The sequence below is a fragment of the Babylonia areolata genome, chromosome 28, assembly GCF_041734735.1.
Source record: "Babylonia areolata isolate BAREFJ2019XMU chromosome 28, ASM4173473v1, whole genome shotgun sequence".
Taxonomy (NCBI): domain Eukaryota; kingdom Metazoa; phylum Mollusca; class Gastropoda; order Neogastropoda; family Buccinidae; genus Babylonia; species Babylonia areolata.
The window spans coordinates 23,585,520-23,610,620 of record NC_134903.1 but is presented as its reverse complement, the minus strand read 5'-3'; the positions used below and the strand labels follow the sequence as shown (position 1 = coordinate 23,610,620).

At 43.5% G+C, this 25,101-nt stretch overlaps 1 protein-coding gene across 1 annotated transcript in view; it reads left to right on the top strand.

The window, feature by feature from the left end:
* LOC143302021 (uncharacterized) overlaps window positions 1–25,101 on the top strand; it is a 78,794-nt gene that overhangs the window by 16,722 nt on the left and 36,971 nt on the right. The window contains exons 7-9 of the mRNA XM_076616507.1: window positions 6,877–7,087; window positions 16,029–16,241; window positions 21,050–21,172. Of these exons, the coding sequence (XP_076472622.1) occupies window positions 6,877–7,087; window positions 16,029–16,241; window positions 21,050–21,172 (547 nt within the window). The remainder of the gene's footprint in view (window positions 1–6,876; window positions 7,088–16,028; window positions 16,242–21,049; window positions 21,173–25,101) is intronic.

The window sequence follows — 25,101 nt, the reverse complement described above, 5'->3', positions numbered from 1 at the left end:
AGACTCTGCCTTCCAGCGGTTATGAAATCGACCCCATGCTGTTTTTTTTTTCAAACATAGTATATGCTTCTTTCACGGAAAGTCGGACAAGTATTTTTGTCGATTTTTCTGAATTTTGTGCTCCTCTTTTAGCTAATTTATCAGCAGTTTCATTGCCATAAATGCCCACATGAGAAGGCACCCAACAGAAACTGACATCAGTACCTTTAATCCTCAAACATTGCACCAAATGATTTACCTCAATAACTAAGTCAGGTCTTGTTTCAAGGCTAAATGATTCTAGAGCATAAAGTACTGATTTGGAATCAACAAAGAATGCTATTTTCAAGAAAACTATCTGATGGCTCAACCAGTAGCTCAAAGCTTGAAAGTAGCAACAAGTTCAACCGTAAAAATGGAAAGATTATTTCCAATAAAGTAAGATTTTTCAACTTTAAAAGTGGGAATAGAAGAAGCCGCGCCAGCATTTTTGTCATCAAGAACGGATCCATCTGTAAATATATGGAGATGATTCTGGTATTTTTCTGCTATGTGTATTCTGGCAGTACTCGTCGTGATATTGATGTTTTCTTCCTTTCTTGTTTCAGAATAGTTATCACAATCTGCTTTCAACATTTCCCAAAAAGGAACAGGAGTATAAGATGGTTTTATAACTAACTCGTTCATGTTTAATAGATTCGAAACGTAAGTTGCAACTGTTTCTTGTGATGAAATAGCTTTAGCTCTTTTTGGAAAATCAATGTCAGATCTTACTGTCAGTTCATCAGCAATGAAATCGTCTGTCATAGAAGTGTATCTTACAGCGAATTTGGCTGTTGCTAACTCACGATGCTCATTTAAAGGAAGAATTCCAGCTGTTTTGTATGTTTCCTGGTTGGATGCATGAAAGGGCACTCTGAGGGCAATTTTGATAGCCTTACAGTCTACACTTTGAATCTTTTGTAATAGATATTTAGGTGCACTAAAAAGTATTTCTTGTGCATACGTTAACTTAGATCTTATAAGAGCCATGGAAAGATGGATCAATGTTTTTGTATCCATTCCCCAAGGTAAGCGGCTTATAATTTTCATAAAATTGATACTTTTGCTTGCCTTTGTTAAGATGTAATCAAAGTGAATGTTCCATGTCAGTTTTGAAGTAAGATAAACACCTAAAAACTTCACCACCTGTTTATAATCAATGACGTCACCAAGTAATTTAAAAATTGGCATGCTAGATGGGTTACCACCTGAATTAAACAACATCATACATGTTTTTTTCTGTCGACAAGGCTAGACCATTTTCAAACATATAGTTACCAATGTTGTCAAGATCAGATTGATACAAACGCCGTATGTAATTCTGTGCTGTTTGTGGGGTTGACTTTTTTAAAGTGACACCCATCCACATACAAATGTCATCAGCATACTGTACTATAACTACACGATTTGGCGATACCTTTGGGAGATCCTGAATAAGAATATTAAAAAGTATAGGGGCTATAACTGAGCCATGTGGAATTCCCATATCAAGTTTATGTGGCAAAGAATAATGTTCCCACCCTCGTTTGGATAGTTCTATTAGATAAAAAGCTTTTTATATACTCATAGAGATTACCAGATATTCCGACTGATTTCAGTTTGTATAGCAGACGTTTGTGCCAAACCTGATCGTAGACCTTTTTTAACATCAAAAAACGTTGCCAAGACACTTTTTCTGCGGGCAAACTGACGTTTTATTTGAGTTGTAATTTTTACTAGGTGTTCGACTGTTGATCTTCCTTTTCTAAAACCTGCCTGGTTCATTGGAATGATATATTGTATTTTTCACAGTGAGTTATTCTCAGCAGGGCTATTTTTTCCATTAGTTTACTGACATGCGAGGTCAAAGCTATAGGCCAATAGTTATTTTTATTGCGTTTAGGTTTTCCTGCTTTTAGAACTGGTACCACTATCGATCTTTTAGGCCTATAGCTATTTTTATTACGTTTAGGTTTTCCTGCTTTTAGAACTGGTCCCAGTATCGATTTTTTTCCATATCTGTGGTACACTTCCAGATATCCAACATTTCTGATATATTTTGTGAAGGAAAATGAAAATGAAACATTTTTCTGGGATGTTTTTTATCATCTCATTTGACATTGCATCGATGCCAACGGAACTTTTTTTTTATTGCTAAGGGAAGCTATTGCGGATTGTAGCTCTTCATATGTAATAGGAGAATTAAACCACAAGTCATTTTGCGGAGTCGGATCACTGTATAAAGGACTGTTTTCTTCTGTGTTTCTGTGTCTTACACTTCTGTGATAAACCTTCGTTTTTACTATTTTGCGCAAACATTTCAACAAAGATTTCTGCCTTTTCCTTATCTGATAGAAATTTGTTTTGTGAGTCGTTTGATATTGGGCAACTTTGTAACTTGATTCCATTTTTCATTTCTTTCATTTTTGTCCAAACTTTATTTAAGTCTTTATGATCTGAAATATCTTGTGGGTGGGTGTGGGTGTGGGTGGGAGGGGGTTGTGTGTGTGTGGATGTGTGCTTGTGTGTGTGTGTGTGTGTGTGTGTGTGTGTGTGTGTGTGTGTGTGCGTGCATGTGCGTGTGCGTGCGTGCGTGCGTGTGTGCGTGTGTGTGTGTGTGAGTGAGTGTTTGCGTGTGTGTATGCATGTATGTGTACGCGTTTGTGTACGTGTTTGTATGTATATGTGTGTATGTCTCTCTCTGTGTCTCTCTCTGTCCCTCTCTGTCTCTGTCTGTGTGTCTGTCTGTGTCTGTGTCTCTGTCTGTCTGTCTGTCTGTCTGTCTGTCTCTCTGTCTCTCTCTCTCTCTCTCTCTCTCTCTCTCTCTCTCTTTCCCTCTCCCTCCGTCTCTCCCCTCTCTCTCCTATCCGTTTCTATCAGTATTCAAGAACAGCTGCCCGATGAACCTAAAAGAGATGTGTCAGACAGTCGAATGGAAAATGTAACCAAACACCAGCTATTGTAAGCAAATGAAAAGAAAAGAAAGATAGTAAATGTTGTGATGGTGGACAACGGGCCATCTAACACGAAAATAGAGATGGGGGATTTCTTCTTCGTCTTCTTCTACTTCTTCTTCTTGCACCTGCCTTGGTACAGGCGTCTGAGAGCTGACTTTGAGGCGCAAAGTATTCATTTCCATTACCATCACATTCACTTTTTTCCCTCCTTTTCCCCCTCTTCTTCCTACTCCTCCCCAACCTTCTTCTTCTTCTTCCTTTTCGCCTGCATTCATGGGCAGGACCTCCCACGTCCACTGCTGTGTAAGAGAGGCATTTCACGTGCATGTCCGTTTTTACCTCACAACGTTGGCAGCCATACTCCATATTCAGGTGTGTGCATGTTGAGTGTATTCTTGTTTCCATAACTCACCGAGAGCTGACAAAGATTACAGGATCTTTAACGTGCGTATTCGTTCTTCCCCGTGCTTGTGCACATGAACGGGGTTCAGGTAGTAGTATGGCTACAAATCTATCTACAAAATGGCTGATCGAAAGAAAAACTCTACCCGAAAACAAAATGAAAAGAATAACAATATGAATGAATCAATAAGTATGGATAAATGAATAAACAAATGAATAGATGAATAAATAAATAGATAAATAAATAAATAAGAACATCAGGCAGCTATGAATAAATTGGCAATGGCAGCTGTAAAATAGACAAGTAGATAAGTAGATATAAACAGCTGTAAAATAAACAAGTAGATAAATAGATATGAACAGCTGTAAAATAGACAAGTAGATAAGTAGATATAAACAGCTGTAAAATAAACAAGTAGATAAATAGATATAAACAGCTGTAAACAAGTAGATAGGTATATATAAACAGCTGTACAATAGACAGGTAGATAAATAGATATAAACAGCTGTAAAGTAGACAAGTAGATAAATAGATATAAGCAGCTGAAGACAAGTAGATAAATAGAATAAACAGCTGTAAAGTAGACAAGTAGATAAATAGATATAAACAGCTGTAAAATAGACAAGTAGATAAATAGATATAAACAGCTGTAAAATAGATAGTTAGATAAATAGATATGAACAGCTGAAGACAAGTAGATAAATACATGTAAACAGCTGTAAAATAGACAAGTAGATAATATAAACAACTGAAGACTAGATGAATAGATATAAACAGCTGTAAAATAGACAAGTAGATAAATAGATAAAAACAGCTATAAAATAGACAAGTAGATAAATAGATTTAAATAGCTGAAGACAAGTAGATGAACAGATATAAACAGCTGTAAAATACAGAAGTAGATAAATAGATATAAACAGCTTCAAATTAGACTAGTAGATAAATAGATATAAACAGCTGACATTTATGAACAGACTGGCAATAGCAACAGTTCAGATTCTGTTGTCAGTCATTTCGTTATTGGTCATGGGAAACGGTTGGGATTTTTCCTTCTGCCATGTTGTCAACTGAACCCAGACATGTGAACCTCAGGCAAACACGGAAACGATTCAGGAACAAAAGAATATCATCCTCCCAATATAGCCAAATGCCGCGTTATAATAAGTATACGTTATAAATCATTGTGGTTTTTTACTTTATATAAAGGATTGTTGCAGTAAATTTTGATACATATCAACTCATTGAGAACTGCGCCCGAACATTGCTCTGATGCCAACACTCATCTCATTAAAACCGGTTTCACGTTCCTCCATTTGCATAAACCACAAGGAAAGGGAGCTAACTTCTATAGTATTTCCGGATGTGTCCACACGTAACGTGGAGGAAAAAACAGTATTTTTTCTGCGTGATTTTTTCCGCATTAATACCGTGAGGAAGCCTGCCAAGACTGCAAGTTCCCCGGGGTTGAATGGGTTACGTCGCTGCACAAATGTGCAGTCATCTCTCAAGGTCCACCAAACCGTCTTCAATGTGGCATCATTGTGTCTGGACCAGTCAGTGAACCATCATTGTGTCTGGGCCAGTCAGTGAACCGTCATTATGTCTGGGCCAGTCAGTGTAGTGAACCGTCATTGTGTCTGGGCCAATCAGTGAACCATCGTGTCTGGGCCAGTCAGTGAACCGTCGTTATGTCTGGGCCAGTCAGTGAAGTGAACCGTCGTTATGTCTGGGCCAGTCAGTGTAGTGAACCGTCATTATGTCTGGGCCAGTCAATGAACCGCCATTGTGTCTGGGCCAGTCAGTGAACCGTCATTATGTCTGGGCCAGTCAGTGAACCGTCATTATGTCTGGGCCAGTCAGTGAACCGTCATTATGTCTGGGCCAGTCAGTGTAGTGAACCGTCATTGTGTGTGGGCCAGTCAGTGAACCGTCATTGTGTCTGGGCCAGTCAGTGAACCGTCATTATGTCTGGGCCAGTCAGTGAACCGTCTTATGTCTGGGCCAGTCAGTGAACCGTCATTATGTCTGGGCCAGTCAGTGAACCGTCTTATGTCTGGGCCAGTCAGTGAACCGTCATTATGTCTGGGCCAGTCAGTGTAGTGAACCGTCATTGTGTGTGGGCCAGTCAGTGAACCGTCATTGTGTCTGAGCCAGTCAGTGAACCGTCATTATGTCTGGGCCAGTCAGTGAACCGTCATTATGTCTGGGCCAGTCAGTGTAGTGAACCGTCATTGTGTGTGGGCCAATCAGTCAGCCCCATGTGTCCCCCCAGTTGGTGCATTCCTGTTGTGTGTGTTCTTGTAGGTCGGTGTTTGCTGTGTTTGCTCTGTGGGAGGAGTGTGTGTGTGTGTGTGTGTGTGTGTGTGTAGAGGGGGGATAGATTTTGTTTTTCAACTTCTATGTCCTAGTGTGCTCTTGTGTGGTATGATGCACTATTGTATATGTATTGTCTCCTGTGTGGTATGATGCACTAGTGTATATGTATTGTCTCCTGTGTGGTATGATGCACTATTGTATATGTATTGTCTCCTGTGTGGTATGATGCACTATTGTATATGTATTGTCTCCTGTGTGGTATGATGCACTATTGTATATGTATTGTCTCCTGTGTGGTATGATGCACTATTGTATATGTATTGTCTCTTGTGTGGTATAATGCACTATTGTATATGTATTGTCTCTTGTGTGGTATGATGCACTATTGTATATGTATTGTCTCTTGTGTGGTATAATGCACTATTGTATATGTATTGTCTCTTGTGTGGTATGATGCACTATTGTATATGTATTGTATCTTGTGTGGTATGATGCACTATTGTATATGTATTGCCTCCTGTGTGGTATGATGCACTATTGTATATGTATTGCCTCCTGTGTGGTATGATGCACTAGTGTATATGTATTGCCTCCTGTGTGGTATGATGCACTAGTGTATATGTATTGCCTCCTGTGTGGTATGATGCACTATTGTATATGTATTGCCTCCTGTGTGGTATGATGCACTATTGTATATGTATTGCCTCCTGTGTGGTATGATGCACTATTGTATATGTATTGCCTCCTGTGTGGTATGATGCACTAGTGTATATGTATTGCCTCCTGTGTGGTATGATGCACTAGTGTATATGTATTGCCTCATGTGAGGCGCTTAGAGCCCATCATGTGGGGAGTTTGCGCCATATAAGTATAATATATTATCATCATTTTCATTATTAACAACAACAACAACAACAACAACACCAATAACGATGACAACAACAATAGTAACGACGACGACAACAACAGCAACAAAAACAGTAACGACGACGACAACAACAACAGTAACGACGACGACAACAACAGCAACAACAACAACAACAGTAACGACGACGACAACAACAGCAACAACAACAACAACAGTAACGACGACGACAACAACAGCAACAACAACAACAGTAACGACGACGACAACAACAACAACAACAACAGCAACAACAACAACAACAGCAACACTCCCGAAAGTCTCTGCATGTGCAGTATGGGATCAGCGGGCCGTTTTGGTACGCGGCAGGGGCGACCATCCAGATCCTGCTGTTCGCCATGCTGTCGGTGCAGCTCAAGACCCGAGCCCCTGGAGCCAAAACCTTCCTGCAGGTCATCAACGCCAGGTTCGGCAAGACCACCCACAAGGTGTTCTGTGTCTTCGCTCTGGCAACCAACATCATCGTCACTGCCATGCTTATGCTGGGTATGTATGAATGTGGATATGTGAAGAAGAAGAAGAAGAAGAAGAATGGACATTTATATGGCACATTTCTCCAGAAATTTTCTCAGTGATAGAAAAACCAAATTCATTGAAAATTTTCAGATAGTATCCTTAGGGTATCTTCAACCAGTCTGCAAAATATCTGAAAGTTCGGACGCAAATTATGCGAGTATTGTCGAATTCAAAACAGCATGTCAAAAAATCCAATATCAGAGCTGTGCAATGTGACCATCATGTTCATGCCAGCTGCCAGGTGTTGGCAGTGTCAGTCTAAAAATAGCCTGTCTGGGTGTCAAGTCTATTGCTTTTTTTAAATTGTCATCTGTATCTGTTGGATAATCAATGCATTTTTGTTTTTATGACTTTGTCATTAAAAAAAAGAAAAAAAAGAAAAAAAAAGAAAGAAAATAGGAAGATGTCAGTTTATTTATTTTCTTCAGTTTGTTCAAGGAGTTGGTAGGTGTGTGTGTGTGTGTGTGTGTGTGTGTGTGTGTGTGTGTGTGTGTAAAATGATGCATAGATCAGTACAGTACGTACCCAACAACAAGTACAAATAATTCTTCACTCTTGATTTCTCTGACTGAGAGAGTGTATTATTTATCGCCAGACATGCCAAAATACAAAAAAAATAAAAACTTTGTCATTCACTGATGATGATGACTGACACGTATACAGCTGCAGGAATACTACCTCTTAATGAATTAAGAAAGCTAGCATCGGCAAAATATGTAATTAGAGCAAATGCTACAGAAAATTCTGTCAAAACTGAGATTAATATACGGTCTGACAAACTTATTTCGAAACTTCCTTTCTTAGTCTCCTCCCCCTTGCCCCCACGCCCCCCCCCCCTCCCCTCCACCTCAACCGCCCCCCTTTTCATTCGTGTATACAGAAATGTCGATTTCTAATTAATAATAACAATCATCATTATGATAGAAATGAAAATAATACAAATGATAATAATAATATCATTAATTTTCAGTCTAATATCATCATCTTAGATGAACAGACAAAAAATAAATAAACGAACATCATCTGTATCCAAAATCAGTTCTGTCCAAAGTTTCAGTTTGGAAGTATCACCATGCCTTTGAGTGCAAGTGATAAGGTTACCATTGAAAACTGTTTCAAGGAGAAAGGCTGGGGTGGAAGAAGGATCGTAAAGGAATTTCCAGGCAAGGGATGGAGTCATGTCACTGTAAACAGACTTATCGCTAAGATACGCACTACAGGGTCAGTAGCACGTAAAACTGGCAGTGGGAGACCCAAGACTGCATGTTCGGAGGAGAACAAGGACCGTGTTGAGGAACTGATTCAGTCCCAGGAGGAGAACCCAGGGACCAACAAATCTCTTAGAGAAGGTGCAAGCAATTTACAAGTAAGCAAGTCTTCTGTGCAAAGAATGTTGAAAGAACTGGAGCTGAAGCCCTTCAAGAGGATACGGGTATCATGGAGGGACCAAAATGTTAGAGGGAAAAGAAAAACTCGCTGCCGTAACTTGAATGACCGCTACTCGGCCACTGATGTGAAGAGGATCATTTTCACAGACGAGAAAGACTTTACGTTAGAGATAGCTAAAATCGCCAAAACGATCGCGTTTATGGGAAATGGAAACGAGAAATTCAGCTATCTCGCCTCTATCATGAGACTTCTAGAATTTCAAAACAAATAATGGTTTCAGTTGGAGTATCCTGGAAAGGAAAAACGAACATTCATTTTACTGACACTGATAGAGCCAAGGTTAATAGTGAAAGCTACATTCAGTTATTGGATGACAATCTTCTCCCGGATTGTAGGCGTTTTTATCCTTGAAACAATTACGTGTTTCAGAAAGATGGGGCTCCTTCACTCACAAGTAGGGTAACCCAGGCCCATCTGGAGGAGGCTACGCCAGAATTCATCAAGAAGGATGAATGTCCTCCGCAAAGTCCTGACTGTAACCCAATGGATTATGTCATATGGGACTCTGAAGGAGAAGGTTTACTGGGGAGTGAGAGACAAATTGACCGAGCAGGCGTTAAATGACAGAATAATTATGTCATGAGAGGATATATTGGTGGAAGAAATACGTAAAAGCATTTCTGCTTGGAAGAAACGGCTTCGTTTAGTCGTGGAGGAAGATGGAGGCCACATTGAGCATAAACTGAAATAAGTGAGTTTTCCTCTGATATTTGATTTTTTTACATACTGTTTTGAATTTGACAATACTCGCATAATTTGCGTCCGAACTTTCAGATATTTTGCAGACTTGTTGATGATACACTAAGGTTACTGTGTGAAAAGTTTCAATGAATTCGGTTGAGAAAATACTTATCAAAAAAACTGTTCACTTTTGGGGGGACACCCGAGGTATATCAGGAGAGGCCACAGGAGCTTTGTTATTAGCATGGACTGTAGCCACCACACTTTGTATTGCCAGGAAGGCCACACTGGTCTATGACATGTGGGCCTTCTGCTGCTGTCTGCTTGGTTTCCTTTCCTCTTTTTGTGTCTTTCAGAGACTCATCATACCATCTTCCAAGGCTCTTGACTGGTTCATCTGACACCGTTAGAATGGCTTGGTTGGCTACAATGAATGTGACCGTTTCAGCTACCTTTCCTTTACTCAGTGAGAGTCTCCGTGATTTCCTTGGTTTGAAGTTCATCCTGGCTGAGGCAACTAGCTCGTTCCGAGGTCGGCTCGATCCGTTCTCTTCATTGAGGCCTTCAAGATCACTTCCATTGCTAGCACGAACACGACTGGAGAAATTGCACAGCCCATGGCTATGCCCACTTCCAGATTGATCCTATCTGTCATGTATTCCTTGGTGGTGAACCACATTGAGAAGCCATGGAAGTACTTCTTCAACATTTCCGTTATGTCCGTTGGTACATGGTGCATCTCAAGAGCCAATTGGATCATCTCATGAGGAACTGACCCGTACGCATTTGCCAGATCCAGCCATACCACGTCAAGGTTTTTTTTCTCTGCCTTTGCTCTTTGGCTTGCATCCCAAATCATTTGTGGCATGTTCTACACATGCCGCCTTTCTGGACTGACACATCCAGTTACTCATTTTCTGTGAGGTATATTGTCAGTCCTGCAGCCATGACAGAGAAGAAGATTTTTCCTTCGACATTCAGGAGTGATATTGGTCTGAACTGGCTGATGGTACTTGAATTCTGCTCTTTCGGGATGTACACGCCATCAGCTTTCATCCACTGGTCGTTGATCTTCAGGTTCCTCCATGCTGATCTTATCACTCTGTGGAGCCACTCAAGGACTTTGGGGCATTTCTTGTACAGCAGGTATGGTATTCCGTTTGGCCCTGGTGATTTGGCCCTGGCTTTCTTGGCCACTTTCTGAACTTCCTCAAGGGTTGGTAGTTTATCACTGAACTTCTTCTCTAGTTTCCTGGGATGAACCAAACCTTTGAGATCTAATGGTTTCTTGCTTTGTGGATCAGAATACGTTTTCAGATAATAATTTGCGTCCGAACTTTCAGATATTTTGCAGACTTGTTGATGATACACTAAGGTTACTGTGTGAAAATTTTCAATGAATTCGGTTGAGAAAATACTTATCAAAAAGCTGTTCACTTTTTGGTGGACACCCGAGGTATATCAGGAGAGGCCACAGGAGCTTTGTTATCAGCATGGACTGTAGCCACCACACAGGAAGGCCACACTGGTCTGGGGTGCTGTTCAAGTGTTCCTTTCTCCACTGTGAATATCCCTGATTTGGGCTGCTCGAACAGTTTCCTGGCGAACTGAAAGGGGTCTCGAAAGAAGCAGTCTTGTGTCTTCTTCTTTTTGCTCCTTTTCCTCCTTGCTGATTCTGCTTTACTGGGGGCACTGCGTTTTGCTTCCAGGTCTACCAAAGTTTCTGTAGGCCCTGCTTCTCAAATTCTGAAGCTGTCTTCATCGTTTTCTTGAGCTCTCTTTTTGTATTTCGGATTTTGACTATTTCTCGTTGTCGCCTCGATTTTGAGGAGGTGTTCTTGTCTTTGGCTCTTTCATTCCATAGGTTTCCCGACATGTTGCGGACATATCTCCGTAGGCGGCTAACTTGTGTTCCAATGTGCTGTTTCCTATCAGAGCATCAAGTTTTCTATTTTCTGGTTCAACTCTTTCCATTCCGTTTTTGCACTTGCAGGTGGCAAGTTTAGTTTCTGGCATTTGGCTTCAAGATCTTGTACAAATGATTCGTCTGAATTATCAGCGTGGATGTCCTTGGCACTGTGGTTTGAATCCTGGCCTTGGTTTTCCGACGCTGCTGAGCATTCGTCGGATTCTTCATACAACCCTTTTTGGTCCTTTGGATCTTCATGCCACGTTCAGTGGAGAATTTCCGCCCACAGACACATGGGAATTCCATCAGTTCTGAAATCGTAGTCCGTTTACCGTTTCCAGTCATGATTCTGTTGGCGCCGATGGATTCATCATTCTTTCCCCCTTTCGGTGAATCCTGGGAGCATCTCTTCTTTGAACAACTTGTAGCAATTGGTTAAGGGTAAGGGGCTGCCAACCCAGGGAACCCGAGAATCGAGTCTTTCCCAGTGTCACTCGGTCTTTCCCGAACCTCATTCAGACTGCTCCTGAAAGTCAATGTATGTATGTATACATGGATGGATGGATGGATGGATGGATGGATGCATGTATGTATGTATGTATGCATGTATGTATACGCATGAATGCATGTATGTATACGCATGAATGCATGCATGTATGAATGGATGGATGGATGCATGTGTGCGTGGATGGATGCATGCATGCATGTGTGTATGCATGTATGTATACATATGAATGTATGTATGCATGCATGTATGAATGGATGCATGTGTGCATGTATGTATGTATGTATGCATGTATGTATGTATGTATGTATGTATGTATGCAAGAGGGGTTAGGGAGTGCACGGGAGGGGTAGTACCTCTAGAGGGGGGGTGGGGGGGGGGTTGTCACGCTCTTCCGGGAGTGGTTCGTCCTCTGTTGGTCCCCATCGGCACCCAGCTCTCACCTATGGGTCCTAGAAGCTGCTAGCATGCGGCAGTGCCCAATCCCCGGACAACGGCTTTGGCAGGTTGGCTAAACTAGGTGAGGGTAGCCAACAGGTCTCAAACCGTCGGTGAGTTAGGGCTTGTCTACCCAAGCATGTGAAGACTGGATCCGGCGGACTCTGCGGAAGAAACCTTCATGGTTCAACGGAGAGGAAGGCGGTTGCAGCAGAGCACTGTGGAGTGCTGAGGGCAGGATGAGGCACATAGGACATCCTGGTCATCCACTGCATCCGTTTTCATCTCCAGTCGTCTTGACCTCGTCTTGCCACTGGATACAGACGGTCTCGGACAAGAGAGTGAGGTCTATGGTGCGCATCTCCTCCTCACTATAAACAAAGTCATCGCGCAAGTCATCAGTCATCCTTCATCCCATACCATCATTTTCCCCCAAGCCCTGTGGCGACAGGCGAGCGACGAAGCAACAGGTGTGGGTACACTGGCAGTCGTAGCCGCGGACCTGCACACAGGCGGCTCAGGCCATAGGGTCCTTTTTCACCTACTGGAGCAGTGGTGGAGATCGGCAGCCCCCTGAGCGACTGAGCAGCCCTCTTCAGGACAGCACTGCTCACTTCCATGGCATGAGGAAGGGGCTAGAAAAGATGCCCTAAACATTGCCTGCTCCACACCACCCTAGTCAGCATACCGCGGCTGACGGGGACCCTACTCAAGCGGTCGATACACAAAGGAAAGAAGAAGAAAACAAGGAGCACCATTGCCACATGGAACGTGCATACGCTTCTGGACAGAGGCGACTCAGACAGACCACAGAGACGCACGGCACTCATTGCGAGTGAACTAGCCAGGTACAACATCGACACCGCTGCCGTAAGTGAGACCAGACTGGCAGAAGAAGGCGAACTCTGTGAGCGAGGCGCAGGCTACACCTTCTTTTGGATTGGTCGCGGACCTGAAGAGAGACGTGAGGCTGGAGTTGGGTTTGCAGTGAAGACAACCCTTGTTGGCAAGCTGGCTGCCCCGCCGAAAGGAGTGAACGATCGCCTGATGACGATGAAACTCCCTACATGCAACGGGAAGAAGTTTACCACCATTGTCAGCGCTACGCGCCCACCATGACCAACCCGGATGAGTTCAAGGACAAGTTCTACGAGGACCTGAACGCTGTCATCACCACTGTTCCCAACGCAGACAAGCTCATCATTCTTGGTGACTTTAACGCGAGAGTTGGCTGTGACAGCACCTCCTGGGAAGGCGTGATTGGGAAGCATGGGGTTGGTAACTGTAACAGCAATGGTCAACTACTTCTCCAGACATGTGCCGAGCATGACCTTCTTATCACAAACACCGTCTTCTGCCTCCCTACCTGTAACAGGACGTCATGGATGCATCCTCGCTCTGGGCATTGGCATCTCATCAACTTTGTCATTGTCAGGAAGAGGGACATTCCCTGTCTCCAACGGAGTCAAGCAAGGGTGTGTTCTTGCCCCCACCCTGTTCAGTCTCATGTTTTCAGCTATGCTGACAGATGCCTTCAGAGACGCTGACGTAGGCATTGGCATCAGGTACCGCACAGATGGCTCACTCTTCAACCTCAGGAGGCTTCAAGCAAAAACCAAGGTGAGGACAGACACCGTCAACGACTTCCTATTTGCTGATGACTGCATTCTCAACGCTGCCTCCGAAGCTGACATGCAACACAGCGTCGACAAGTTCTCTGCTGTCTGTGACAACTTTGGCCTCACAATCAGCACAAAGAAGACTGAGGTGATGCACCAGCCTTACGTTGAACCAAACATCTTCATCAACGGGCAACGACTGAACGTGGTGGACAAGTTCACATACCTGGGCAGTACACTCTCTCGCACAGTTGTCATCGACGATGAGGTGAATGCCAGACTCGCCAAAGCCAGCGCTGCCTTCGGCAGACTCCATAAGAACGTTTGGAACAGGAGAGGCATCACCCTGGAGACGAAGCTCAAAGTATACAAGGCCATAGTTCTCACCACACTGCTCTATGGATGTGAATCATGGACGGTCTACAAACGCCACGCCAAAAAGCTGAACCACTTCCACACCACCAGCCTCAGAAAACTTCTCGGCATAAAGTGGCAAGAGAAGACCCCTGACACAGAGGTGCTCACTCGTGCAAACTTGCCCAGCATCTACACCATCTTGATGCAGGCCCAGCTGCGCTGGGCAGGCCATGTAGTTCGCATGCCAGACCACTGGCTCCCCAAGAAACTGCTGTACGGCGAACTCCAACATGGCAAGCGCTCCCATGGAGGCCAAAAGAAGCGCTTCAAAGAAACTCTGAAAGCTTCTCTGAAGGCCTTCAACATCAGCCACGACACATGGGAGCTGAATGCAATGGACAGACCAAAGTGGCGTTCAGCTGTCCACAAAGGCGCCAAATCCTGTGAGGCCAGCAGAATCGCTGCAGCAGAGCAACGCAGACAGGCCAGGAAAAGCAGGGCCAGTAAGTCCCCGACAGCCGCCACCATCCCCTGTCCACACTGCGTCAGAACCTTCCGGGCGCGAATTGGCCTGACCAGTCATCTGCGCACCCACAGAGCCCAACCCACCCACCCCCAGGATGACTAGATGGTCCTCGTCGATCCCGACGGACGAACCACATGTATGCAAGGCTGGGTGGATAGATGCATGTATGTATACGTATGAATGTATGTATGCATGCATGTATGCATGGATGGATGGATGCATGGATGTTTGTATGCATGAATGTGTGTATGTATGTATGTATGGTATGGATGGATGCATGCATGCATGGATGTATGTATAGATGGATGGATTGATGTATGTATGAATGGATGCATGTATGCATGGATGTATAGATGGATGGATGGATGGATGGATGCATGGATGTATGTATGAATGTATGTACGTCTGCATGGATGGATGGATGGATGGATGGGTGTATGCATGGATGGATGGATGTATGCATGTGACGAAGCATATTTTTCTTCCTCTAACCCCCCACACCCCTCCATTGTAGTGTTCCTGAGGTGTGTGTGATTGTAGGTTGTTGTTTGCTGTGCGTGCGCGCGAGCGCGCGCGTGTGTGCGTGTGTAGGGTGTATCTTGTGTCTTATTTCTGCAATTATTCATATTTACAATTTGTAGTATCATATTTAGTGGATACAGATTTTGTTTTCCACTTCAATGTTTTCATGTGCTCTTGTGTGGTATAATACACTGTGTGTGCTGCTTTATGTGAGGAGCTCAGAGCCCTTCTATGGGGAGTTTGAGCCATATAAGTACAATCTGTTATTTTCCATGCATATAATAATTCATATGTATGTATGGATGCACGGATGGATGTCTGTCTGTCTATCTGTCTGCATATATGAATGTGTGCATGGATGGGTGTCTGTCTGTACGTATGTATGTGTGATCGGATGGCTTTGGTTCGGTTCAGTTCGGTATAGTCTAATTTAGACTGGTTTGGCTTGGTCCGGCCTGGTTGAAAGAGACAGACAGAAAGACAGACAGAGACAGACACACAGGGACAGACAGAAAGAGACAGGCACACAGGGACAGACAGATAGAGACAGACAGACAGATAGACAAAGAAAGAGAGATCCTGATTCGCGACTTCAAAGCAAACAGTCAAGGGATTAGAATGGTTTTAAGGAAATGAAATCCATACATTTGTTCCAGCTACCCTGTTGTATTCGTATATATATATATATATATATATATGTGTGTGTGTGTGTGTGTGTGTGTGTGTGTGTGTGTGTGTGTGTGTGTGTGTGTCTGTCTGTCTGTCTGTCTGTCTGTGTATGTGCGTGCGCGCGTGCGTGCGTGTGTTCGTTCAATTTGTTGGTGGAGGACACTTTTTACGTTTTTTAACGTTCGATGCGTGCAGCGTTGGCGGAAATCACTGCTATTCTTTTGTCTTGTCATCAGGTGGCGCAGCCGTCATCACCTCGCTGGTGAAAAACATCAGCGTAGAGTACGCCACTACGCTGGTGGCCGCCATTATTGGAGCGTACACGTTCATCGGCGGTCTGGGGGCCACGTTCTACGTGTCCTACTTCAACACGGCCATCATCTACTTCGTCATGATCATCTTCATCGCCAAGGTCTACATGGACCCTGACGACCCTGATAACCCCATCGGTCAGTTTGTTGCTTGTTTGTTGTTGTTGCTTGTTTAGTTTTTTCACTACCACTCCCACGCCGTTGATTCCGAGTCCCCCATACACAGCCACACCCGGGTTCGTCTGTCGCAGTCCCAGTGCCGACAGTCCACAGAGAACCATCAATGATAGATGGCCAGGAGGTCACACACCAGATGAGACCGTGCACCGCTGCTGAATCACTTCAGTGGTGTTCGGTAGTGCCGGTTCTGATTCAACGTACTTAGAACATCACCTACTGAGCCCCCTACTAACGACAATAATGGCTAAATCGCGGAGCCAGATTGAGTGAGCGTCTCCCCCAGAGTGGAGACCATCGGTCAGTTGTCTTCTCTTGTCTGCGCTTGTCATGTCTGGACTTGGCTGGTGTGGTTTGGTATGCTGCAAAGCGTCAACATCAGTCAGTGTTCCACGTCCAAACATCTCTGTGCTGTATCAAACCAGTTCATTGGCAAAAGTAGAGAGCTGTTGCTGCCAAAAACATTCCTCCTCATGATCTCCCTGATGCTTTTGGTAATTATTTTAATGACAAAATTGTAAACATCCGACAAGAACTGGATGCTAGCCCACCAGAGGACCGATTTAATGATTTTAAAGGAAAGTTAATGACATGTTTTAGACCTGTCTCTGAAAAAGCTGAAAGAGATTTTATTCTTAAATCTCCATGTAAGAACTGTGACCTTGATTCACTGCCCACTAACCTTTGGAAATTATGTCTTGATGACCTTCTCCCTTTGATCACCAGAATTATTAATCATTCTCTAGAGTCAGGCATTGTTGATGATTGTCTTAAATTGGCCATTGTCACCCCTCTTTTGAAAAAGCACAATTTGGACACAAATCAGCTAAAGAACTATAGACCTGTCTCTTATCTTTCTTTTATTTCTAAAAACATTGAAAAGTTGTGTTACATCAGCTCCAGGAACATCTTGATGAAAACGGCCTGCTTGAAACTTGTCAGTCAGCTTATCGGAAAAGCCATAGCACAGAAACAGCCTTCCTTTCGATCACAGATAGTCTCCTCTCAAACACAGACAAAAAACTTACATCTGTAGTGGCATTTTTAGATCTGTCAGCGGCATTTGATACAATTGACCACTAAATTTTTATCAGTCTACTGCTTTAAAATGGTTTTCTTCATATCTTTCAAATCGTCAACTCAAGGTTAAAGTAAAACATAGCACCTCTAAAGTCATTCCTCTTGTGTTTGGTGTCCCTCAGGGATCAGTCTTAGGGCCTATCTTGTTCACTTTGTACACTCAGCCTTTGTCTGACATCTTCAAAAGGCACTCATTTGGTTAAAATAAATATACAGATGACACAGAATTACAAAACGCCGCTCCACCATCTGATTTTAAAACAGTCATTACTGAATTGGAAGCTTGTGTAGCTGATGTAAAAACATAGATGGACAAAAACAAGCTAAAGCTCAATGAAGACAAAACTGAATTCTTAGCCGTTGGAGACCTAACCCGTCTTAAAGCAGCAGAAAAGGACCCATTTACATTTGGCCCTGCTTCAGTAGCATTTCAAACATCAGCCAAATACCTAGGTATATATTTCGATCAAACCTTGACAATGAATGACCAAATTTCATTCTTGTGTCGCTCGTGTAATTTTCATCTCCGAAGGCTAGCCTCAGTCAGACCCTACATAACAGAGAAAAATATGGCTCAGTTGGTTTCCTCTTTTGTCCTGTCCAGACTGGATTACTGCAATTCCACTCTTGCAGGTTTACCATCTTCCTCCATCAACAGATTACAGAAAATTCAGAACAATGCTGCACGACTGGTTCTCATCAAAAAGAAATCTGATCATGTTACACCTCTGCTGAATCGGTTGCACTGGCTTCCCATTGAGTCCCGCATTCACTATAAGTTAGAAAAACTCGCCTTCAGACATTTTGACAAGTCTCTTCCATTGTATCTCTCCTCTGTATTGGAAACATATGAACCGCACAGAACATTAAGATCCAGCTCTGAAAAGCTGCTTAAAGTTCCAAGGACTAATCTGAAATGCGCTGGAAATAGGTCTTTCTGAGCTCAGGTTCCCCAAGTGTGGAACTCTCTACCTCCATCTCTTAGAAATGCCTCTGATCTGCATTCCTTTAAGTCAGATCTGAAAACGTACCTTTTTCGTAAGCATTTTTGTTCTGGGCGGAACGGTGAAACCAGGGTATGCCTGTGAATAAGTGTCTTTGTACTAGTATTTTTGTAGTCCTGTTTTAATGCATTGTGTATTTTATGTAGTTTTGGTCTTAGATGTGATGGCATTTTTCTATCTGGTTATCTTTAATGGGTTATTTTTGTGTGTGCGTGCGTGCGTGCGTGCGTGCATGTATTTGTGATGGTACAGTGCTCTGGTACGCGTGTGTAAGTGTGTAGGCATGTTAGTATGTCCGAACATAATTCTATGTTAAAAGATAAGAAATATCTCAATGCTTATGCAATTTTGTTTTTAGTGCAGTTGATATTTAATGTCAGCGTGTGTGTGCCTGTGTGTGTGTGTGTGTGTGTGTGTGTGTGTGTGTGTGTGTGTCTGTAAGGGAGGGACATCTATATATACATATACATATATATATATATATATATATATGTGTGTGTGTGTGTGTGTGTGTGTGTGTGTGTTCTATGAAATGCATTTTGTTTTAATCTAAGCCTTATTTACTTCATAGCTTTTATAATTTGATTCATCTCTTGAGTGTGCTTTTTCATTCATATGAACACACTGGATGTTTTCCATTGTCAGATAGCGGTTGATGTGTTTTTAAAGCATGTTTATAGTCAACTGGATGATGTAAGGTGCTTTGAGCAGCATTGGTGCTGGATATCGCGTCATAGAAAAACTATTTATTATTATTATTATGGTCTTAGAAGAAAAATCAACAAAATTTGGTATGGAAATCAGCGGGGGAAAAAAGTGATGACAAACAGCAACTTCACATCAGAAATCAAAATCAAAGACCAGAAACTTGAAAATGTTCACAGATTCAAATATTTGGGATCTATCGTGACAGACGAGGGATCAAAACCAGAAATACTGTCAAGAATTGCCCAGACCACAGCCGCAATGACCAAGCTCAAACCCATCTGGAGAAACAGAAAAATCGCCATCAGTTCCAAAATCACACTGATGCGCTCTCTGGTCATGTCAATCTTCTTATATGCATGTGAATCATGGACCCTCACAGCGGACTTAGAGAGAAGAATAAGAGCTGTAGAAATGAGGTGCTTCCGAAGACTCTTAGGCATCTCATACAAAGACCACATCACGAATGAAGAAGTCAAGAGACGCATCCGCAATGAAATCGGGCCCTATACTGACCTTCAAACACTCGCCAGACAACGAAAACTGAAGTGGTTTGGTCATGTCACACGCTCCTCTGGTCTTGCTAAAACAATCTTACAAGGCACAGTGAGGGGAGGAAGAAGAAGAGGCAGACAAAGGAAGAGATGGGAGGACAACATTCGAGAGTGGACAGGCATGGAGCTGAGAGACACCCTGAGAGCGGCCGAGAGACGCGAGGACTGGAGAAAGGTGGTTGACAAAGCTTCGAAGGCGCCCGAAAGGATTCGGAATCTGAGGGATCGGTGACGGTGACGGTGACGGTCTTGTCGTGTCTGGTTTTGCCTGGTCTGGTCTAGTCTTCTTTTGTTTTGTATGGTCTGGTTTTCATTTCGTCTTGTCTGGTCTGGTTCTGTCTGGTCTCGGCTTGTCTTGTCTGGTCTGGTCTAATCTTGTTTTGTTTTGTCTGTCCTGGTCTTGTTCTGTATGGTTTGGTTTACATTCGTCTTGTCTTGTCATGCCTGGTATCATGTAGTTTTGTCTGGTCTCGGTCTCGGCTTGTCTTGTCTGTTATGGTTTTGGTCTGGTATGCTTTGGTTTGGTCTGATCTTGTGTCGTCTCGTCTGATGTGGATCATGAGGGGTGATGGAGGTGGGAGGCAGTGGGGGGGGGGGGGGGATTGACACGTGGATTGTGAGGGAGGGGTAATGGAGGTGGGAGGCAGTTGGGAGGTGTGGGGCGTTGACACGTGGATTGTGAGGGAGGGGTGATGGAGGTGGGAGGGGCGTTGACACGTGGATTGTGAGGGAGGGGTGATGGAGGTGGGGGGGGGGGTGGTTGTTGGTGACTACGTGGATTGTGAGGGAGGGGTGATGGAGGTGGGAGGGGGTGGTTGTGGGTGACTACGTGGATTGTGAGGGAGGGGTGATGGAGGTGGGAGGGACACGTGGATTGTGAGGGAGGGGTGATGGAGGTGGGAGGAGGTGGTTGTGGGTGACTACGTGGATTGTGAGGGAGGGGTGATGGAGGTGGGAGGGGGTGGTTGTGGGTGACTACGTGGATTGTGAGGGAGGGGTGATGGAGGTGGGAGGGGCTTTGACACGTGGATTGTGAGGGAGGGGTGATGGAGGTGGGAGGGGGTGGTGGTGGGTGACTATGTGGATTGTGAGGGAGGGGTGATGGAGGTGGAGAGGTACAGGGCGGAGCTTGACAAATGGAATCTTCTTCTATCCAGAACTTTTTTTTTTCAAACACCACTTGGTGGCGGGCAGTTGTGCGCGCTCACGCGTGTGTGTGTGTGTTCGTGTGTGTGTGTGTGTGTGTGTGTGTGTGTCGTGTGTGTGTGTGTGTTCGTGTGTGTGTGTGTTCGTGTGTGTGTGTGTGTGTGTGTGTGTGTGTGTGTGTGTGTGTGTGTGTACTTTCTTACTGAGCACACAGACTTCAGTCTCCACCAGTTGCATGACGTAATTACTCGGACAGACAATCATTTTGCTTTTCTTACAGGAAGTGTGGATCGAGTGTATGACTTCCTGTCATGCACAGTAGGTCCTGAGGAAAACCATGACAAGAGTTACCTGACCATGATCTCCGAGTCCGGCCTCATGTTCGGCATTATCAACATTGTTGGTGAGTGAGACATGCAGAGACAGCTGGATAGATATGAATACGGATATGGACACATATGATTCATTCAAATAAGGTCGTGGCCCCTCATAAAGGGACACTATGAACAAACTATCCAAAACAACAAAGTGACACAAATGGCAATGCACATGCTAAATAATCGACTACAAATTGAAACCTGAACAGCTAACAATCAACTGAATAATGTACTGCGTAATTCAAATGCTTGATACAAGTAAGAAAACGTTCGTGACAGTTTCTTTTGTATCATAAGCAGTGGGAGAGACAAAAACAGAGAGAACAGACAGACAGAGAGGCAGACAGGCAGGCAGACAGAAAAGTATTTTTTCAAGTTGCTTTGCTTTGGCGAAGGCTGTTTTGTTTTATAATGTAACGGTGTGTGTGTGTGTGTGTGTGTGTGTGTGTGTGTGTGTGTGTGTGTGTGTGTGTGTGTGAACGTGCGTGCGTGAGTGTGTACGTTTTTGTAAATGCGTGTTGTCAGTGTGTGCCTCAGAGAGAGAGTGCGCGTGTGTGTGTGTATGTGTGTGTGTGTGTGAAGCTGGGCACATGTCAAGGAAAACAAAATGGTTTTCACTGCAACAGACAGACACCCGGATGTTGTCATTGATGGGTTCTGTCTTTCCTGTCACCCTACACACACACACACACTCTCTCTCTCTCTCTCTCTCTCTCTCTCTCTCTCTACGCTCTCCATAGCAGCCAAAGCATCAGTTTGAAAACTTTCTTCGTGGATATTTGCGAAGTCATTTTCTAAACAATTCCCAGTCCGTTTGCGCTTGTACTGCTTGGTTGCACATTGTATGTCCTCTGTTTTTCTGTTTGTTTGTCCATGTCTATCTGTCTGGTTGTCTGTCTCTCTGTCTCTCTCTCTCTCTCTCTTTCGCTCTTGCTCTCCTTTTCAAAATGATAGTGCAACCAAATAGTTTAAAACAAATAAACCAGTTTTTCCAAGGTAGTTGGTCACATTGACCTGTATAGGATGCGCAGCTTTTTAAACTTTCAAACGAAACCCTACTTACGTTCATTTCTCTTGGAATGATCTCAGATCTCTGCACTCAGCGCTGTCAAGTCTGGCCTTGACACTGACCTCTTTGCGAACTTTGCCCCCGCCTCCACCCCCACCCCCTCTCTTTATCTTTATATATATATAGAGAGAGAGAGAGAGAGAGATATATATATATTTATATATATATATATATATTTATTTATATATATATATATATATATATAATGTGGGGGGGCGGGGGGAGAAAGAGACAGAGAGAGAGAGAGCGTGTAAGAGTGTGTGTGTATGTGTGTGTGTGAGAGAGAGAGAGAGAGAGAGAATCGGAATGTTTTATTCACATTCAGGCCTCAGCCCTAAGTGAAGGGGCATACGTAAACATTATACAATTTAACGAAATATAAGCAAATTAACATTATTATAGACAACAAAATATACATTATATTGGCTTTACGAAGTAGCGAGATAGAAAGAGAGAGAAAGAGACAGACAGAAAGAGAGAGTGAGAAAGAGAGAGAGAGAGAGTGTGTGTGTGTGTGTGTGTTCAGTATTTTCTCATTGGAACTCTTGTAACTGTGAAGTGCTTGGAGCAAATTCCTTTGATTGGGTGCTGTATGAATAAACGTTATCTATTGTCATTATTATTGCTATTATTATTTCTTCTTCTTCTTCTTTTTATTATCATTATCATAATTATTATCAGTTTATAAGATGGCGCCGACCAATGGTGACACGGGGATAGCTGTCCTGTTTATTTTGTGTTTGATTTTGTTTATGTATGTTAGGGAAACAGCTGTGATCTTACAATATCATCGTGACACGCTGCTGCGTGTTAGGAAACAGGTAGGTGAGTCCAGTGTTTTGAGATCTCACTTCAACTCACTCTATCATGATTTACATCCGTCAACAATGAACACGGACTGGTCAGCACGCAAGGCTCAGTCCGCAAGGCAACGCGGAAAGCGAGGTGGGGCCCTGTCAAGGTTACGCCAACGAAGTTTTCGCCCACCTCTACCTCGTATGTTCCTGTCCGACGTTTGATCTCTACTCAACAAAATTGGCGAACTCACATGTAATATTCAGACGAGGAGAGACTACTGTGTTTTGTTTCACTGAAACATGGCTTAACCCAGACATCCCAGGACAGCGCCGTTCAACCACCAGGCTTCACTGTACACAGAGCTGACCGCACTGCTGACTTTGGCAAGCAAAGGGGCGGCGGTGTGTGTTTCTTCGTCAACACACACCGGTGTTCCGATGTCAAAGTGCTATCGCGTGCCTGCTTCCCTGACGTGGAGTTCCTAACCATCCAGTGCCGACCCTTCTACCTCCCACGCGAAATTTCCTCAGTGACGCTGATCGCTGTGTACATCCATCCCACAGCGAACATCTCCACCACACTTGGTCTGCTGGCAGAAAAATTAGCAAGTGCGAGAACAATTGGCCCGACTCCACCGTCATTGTTGCTGGTGATTTCAACAAAGCCAGCCTCAAGAAATCGATGCCGAAGCTGTACCAGCAAGTAGACTGTCCAACACGTGGTGACAAGACCCTCGACCACTGCTACACCTCCATCAAGAAGGCATACCATTCGATCCGTCGTCCGCCTTTGGGACAGTCCGACCACAGCGTGATTTTTCTGGTGCCGGTCTACAAACAAAAACTGAAAGCTGAAAAACCAGTCGTGAAAACTGTGAAACAGTGGTCGGCCCCTGCCTTAGAGACCTTGCAGGACTGTTTAAAATGTACAGATTGGAATGTTTTTAAAGACTCTGCCTGGGACTTAAATAAATGTACCGACACAGTGTGTGATTATATTTCTTTCTGTGAAAGTGTGTGCATTCCATCAAAAAATATCCAAATATTTTCAAACGACAAAATTTGGTGTAACAGTGTTGTTGGGCAAAAAACTAAAGGAAAAAGAGAGATCTTTTCGCGAAACTGATGATAGAATAGTCCACAATGAGGCAAAAAGAAGTGTTGAAAATGCATTAAGAAGGCAAAGTTTTTTGTGTCGCTCATGTAATTTTCATCTCCAAAGGCTAGCCTCAGTCAGACCCTACATAACAGAGAAAAATATGGCTCAGTTGGTTTCCTCTTTTGTCCTGTCCAGACTGGATTACTGCAATTCCACTCTCACAGGTTTACCATCTTCCTCCATCAATAGATTACAGAAAATTCAGAACAATGCTGCACGACTGGTTCTCGCCAAAAAGTAAACTGATCATGTAATACCTCTGCTGAATCAGTTACACTGGCTTCCAACTGAGTCCTGCATTCACTATAAGTTAGCAACACTCGCCTTCAAACATTTTGACAAGTCTCTTCCATTGTATCTCTCCTCTATATTGGAAACATATGAACCGCACAGAACATTAAGATCCAGTTCTGAAAAGCTGCTTAAAGTTCCAAGGACTAATATGAAATGCGCTGGAAACAGGTCGTTCAGAGCTCAGGTTCCCCAAGTGTGGAACTCTCTACCTCCATCTCTTAGAAATGCCTCTGATCTACATTCCTTTAAGTCAGATCTGAAAACGTACCTTTTCCGTAAGCATTTTTGTTCTGGGCGAAACGGTTAAACCAAGGTGTGCCTGTTAAGAAGTATCTTTGTACAAGTATTTTTGTAGTCCTGTTTTAATGCATTGTGTATTTTATGTGGTTTTGGTCTTAGATGTGATGGCATTTTTTTCTGTCTGGTTATTTTTTAATAGGCGTGTGTGTGTGTGTGTGTGTGTGTGTGCGCGCGCGCGCGCGTGCGCATGCGTGCATGCATGTGTTTGTGAGGGTACAGTGCTCTGGTACGCGTGTGTAAGTGTGTAGGCATGTTAGTATGTCCAAACATAATTCTATGTTAGAAAATAAGAAATATTTTAATGCTTATGCAATTTTGTTTTTAGTGCAGTTAATA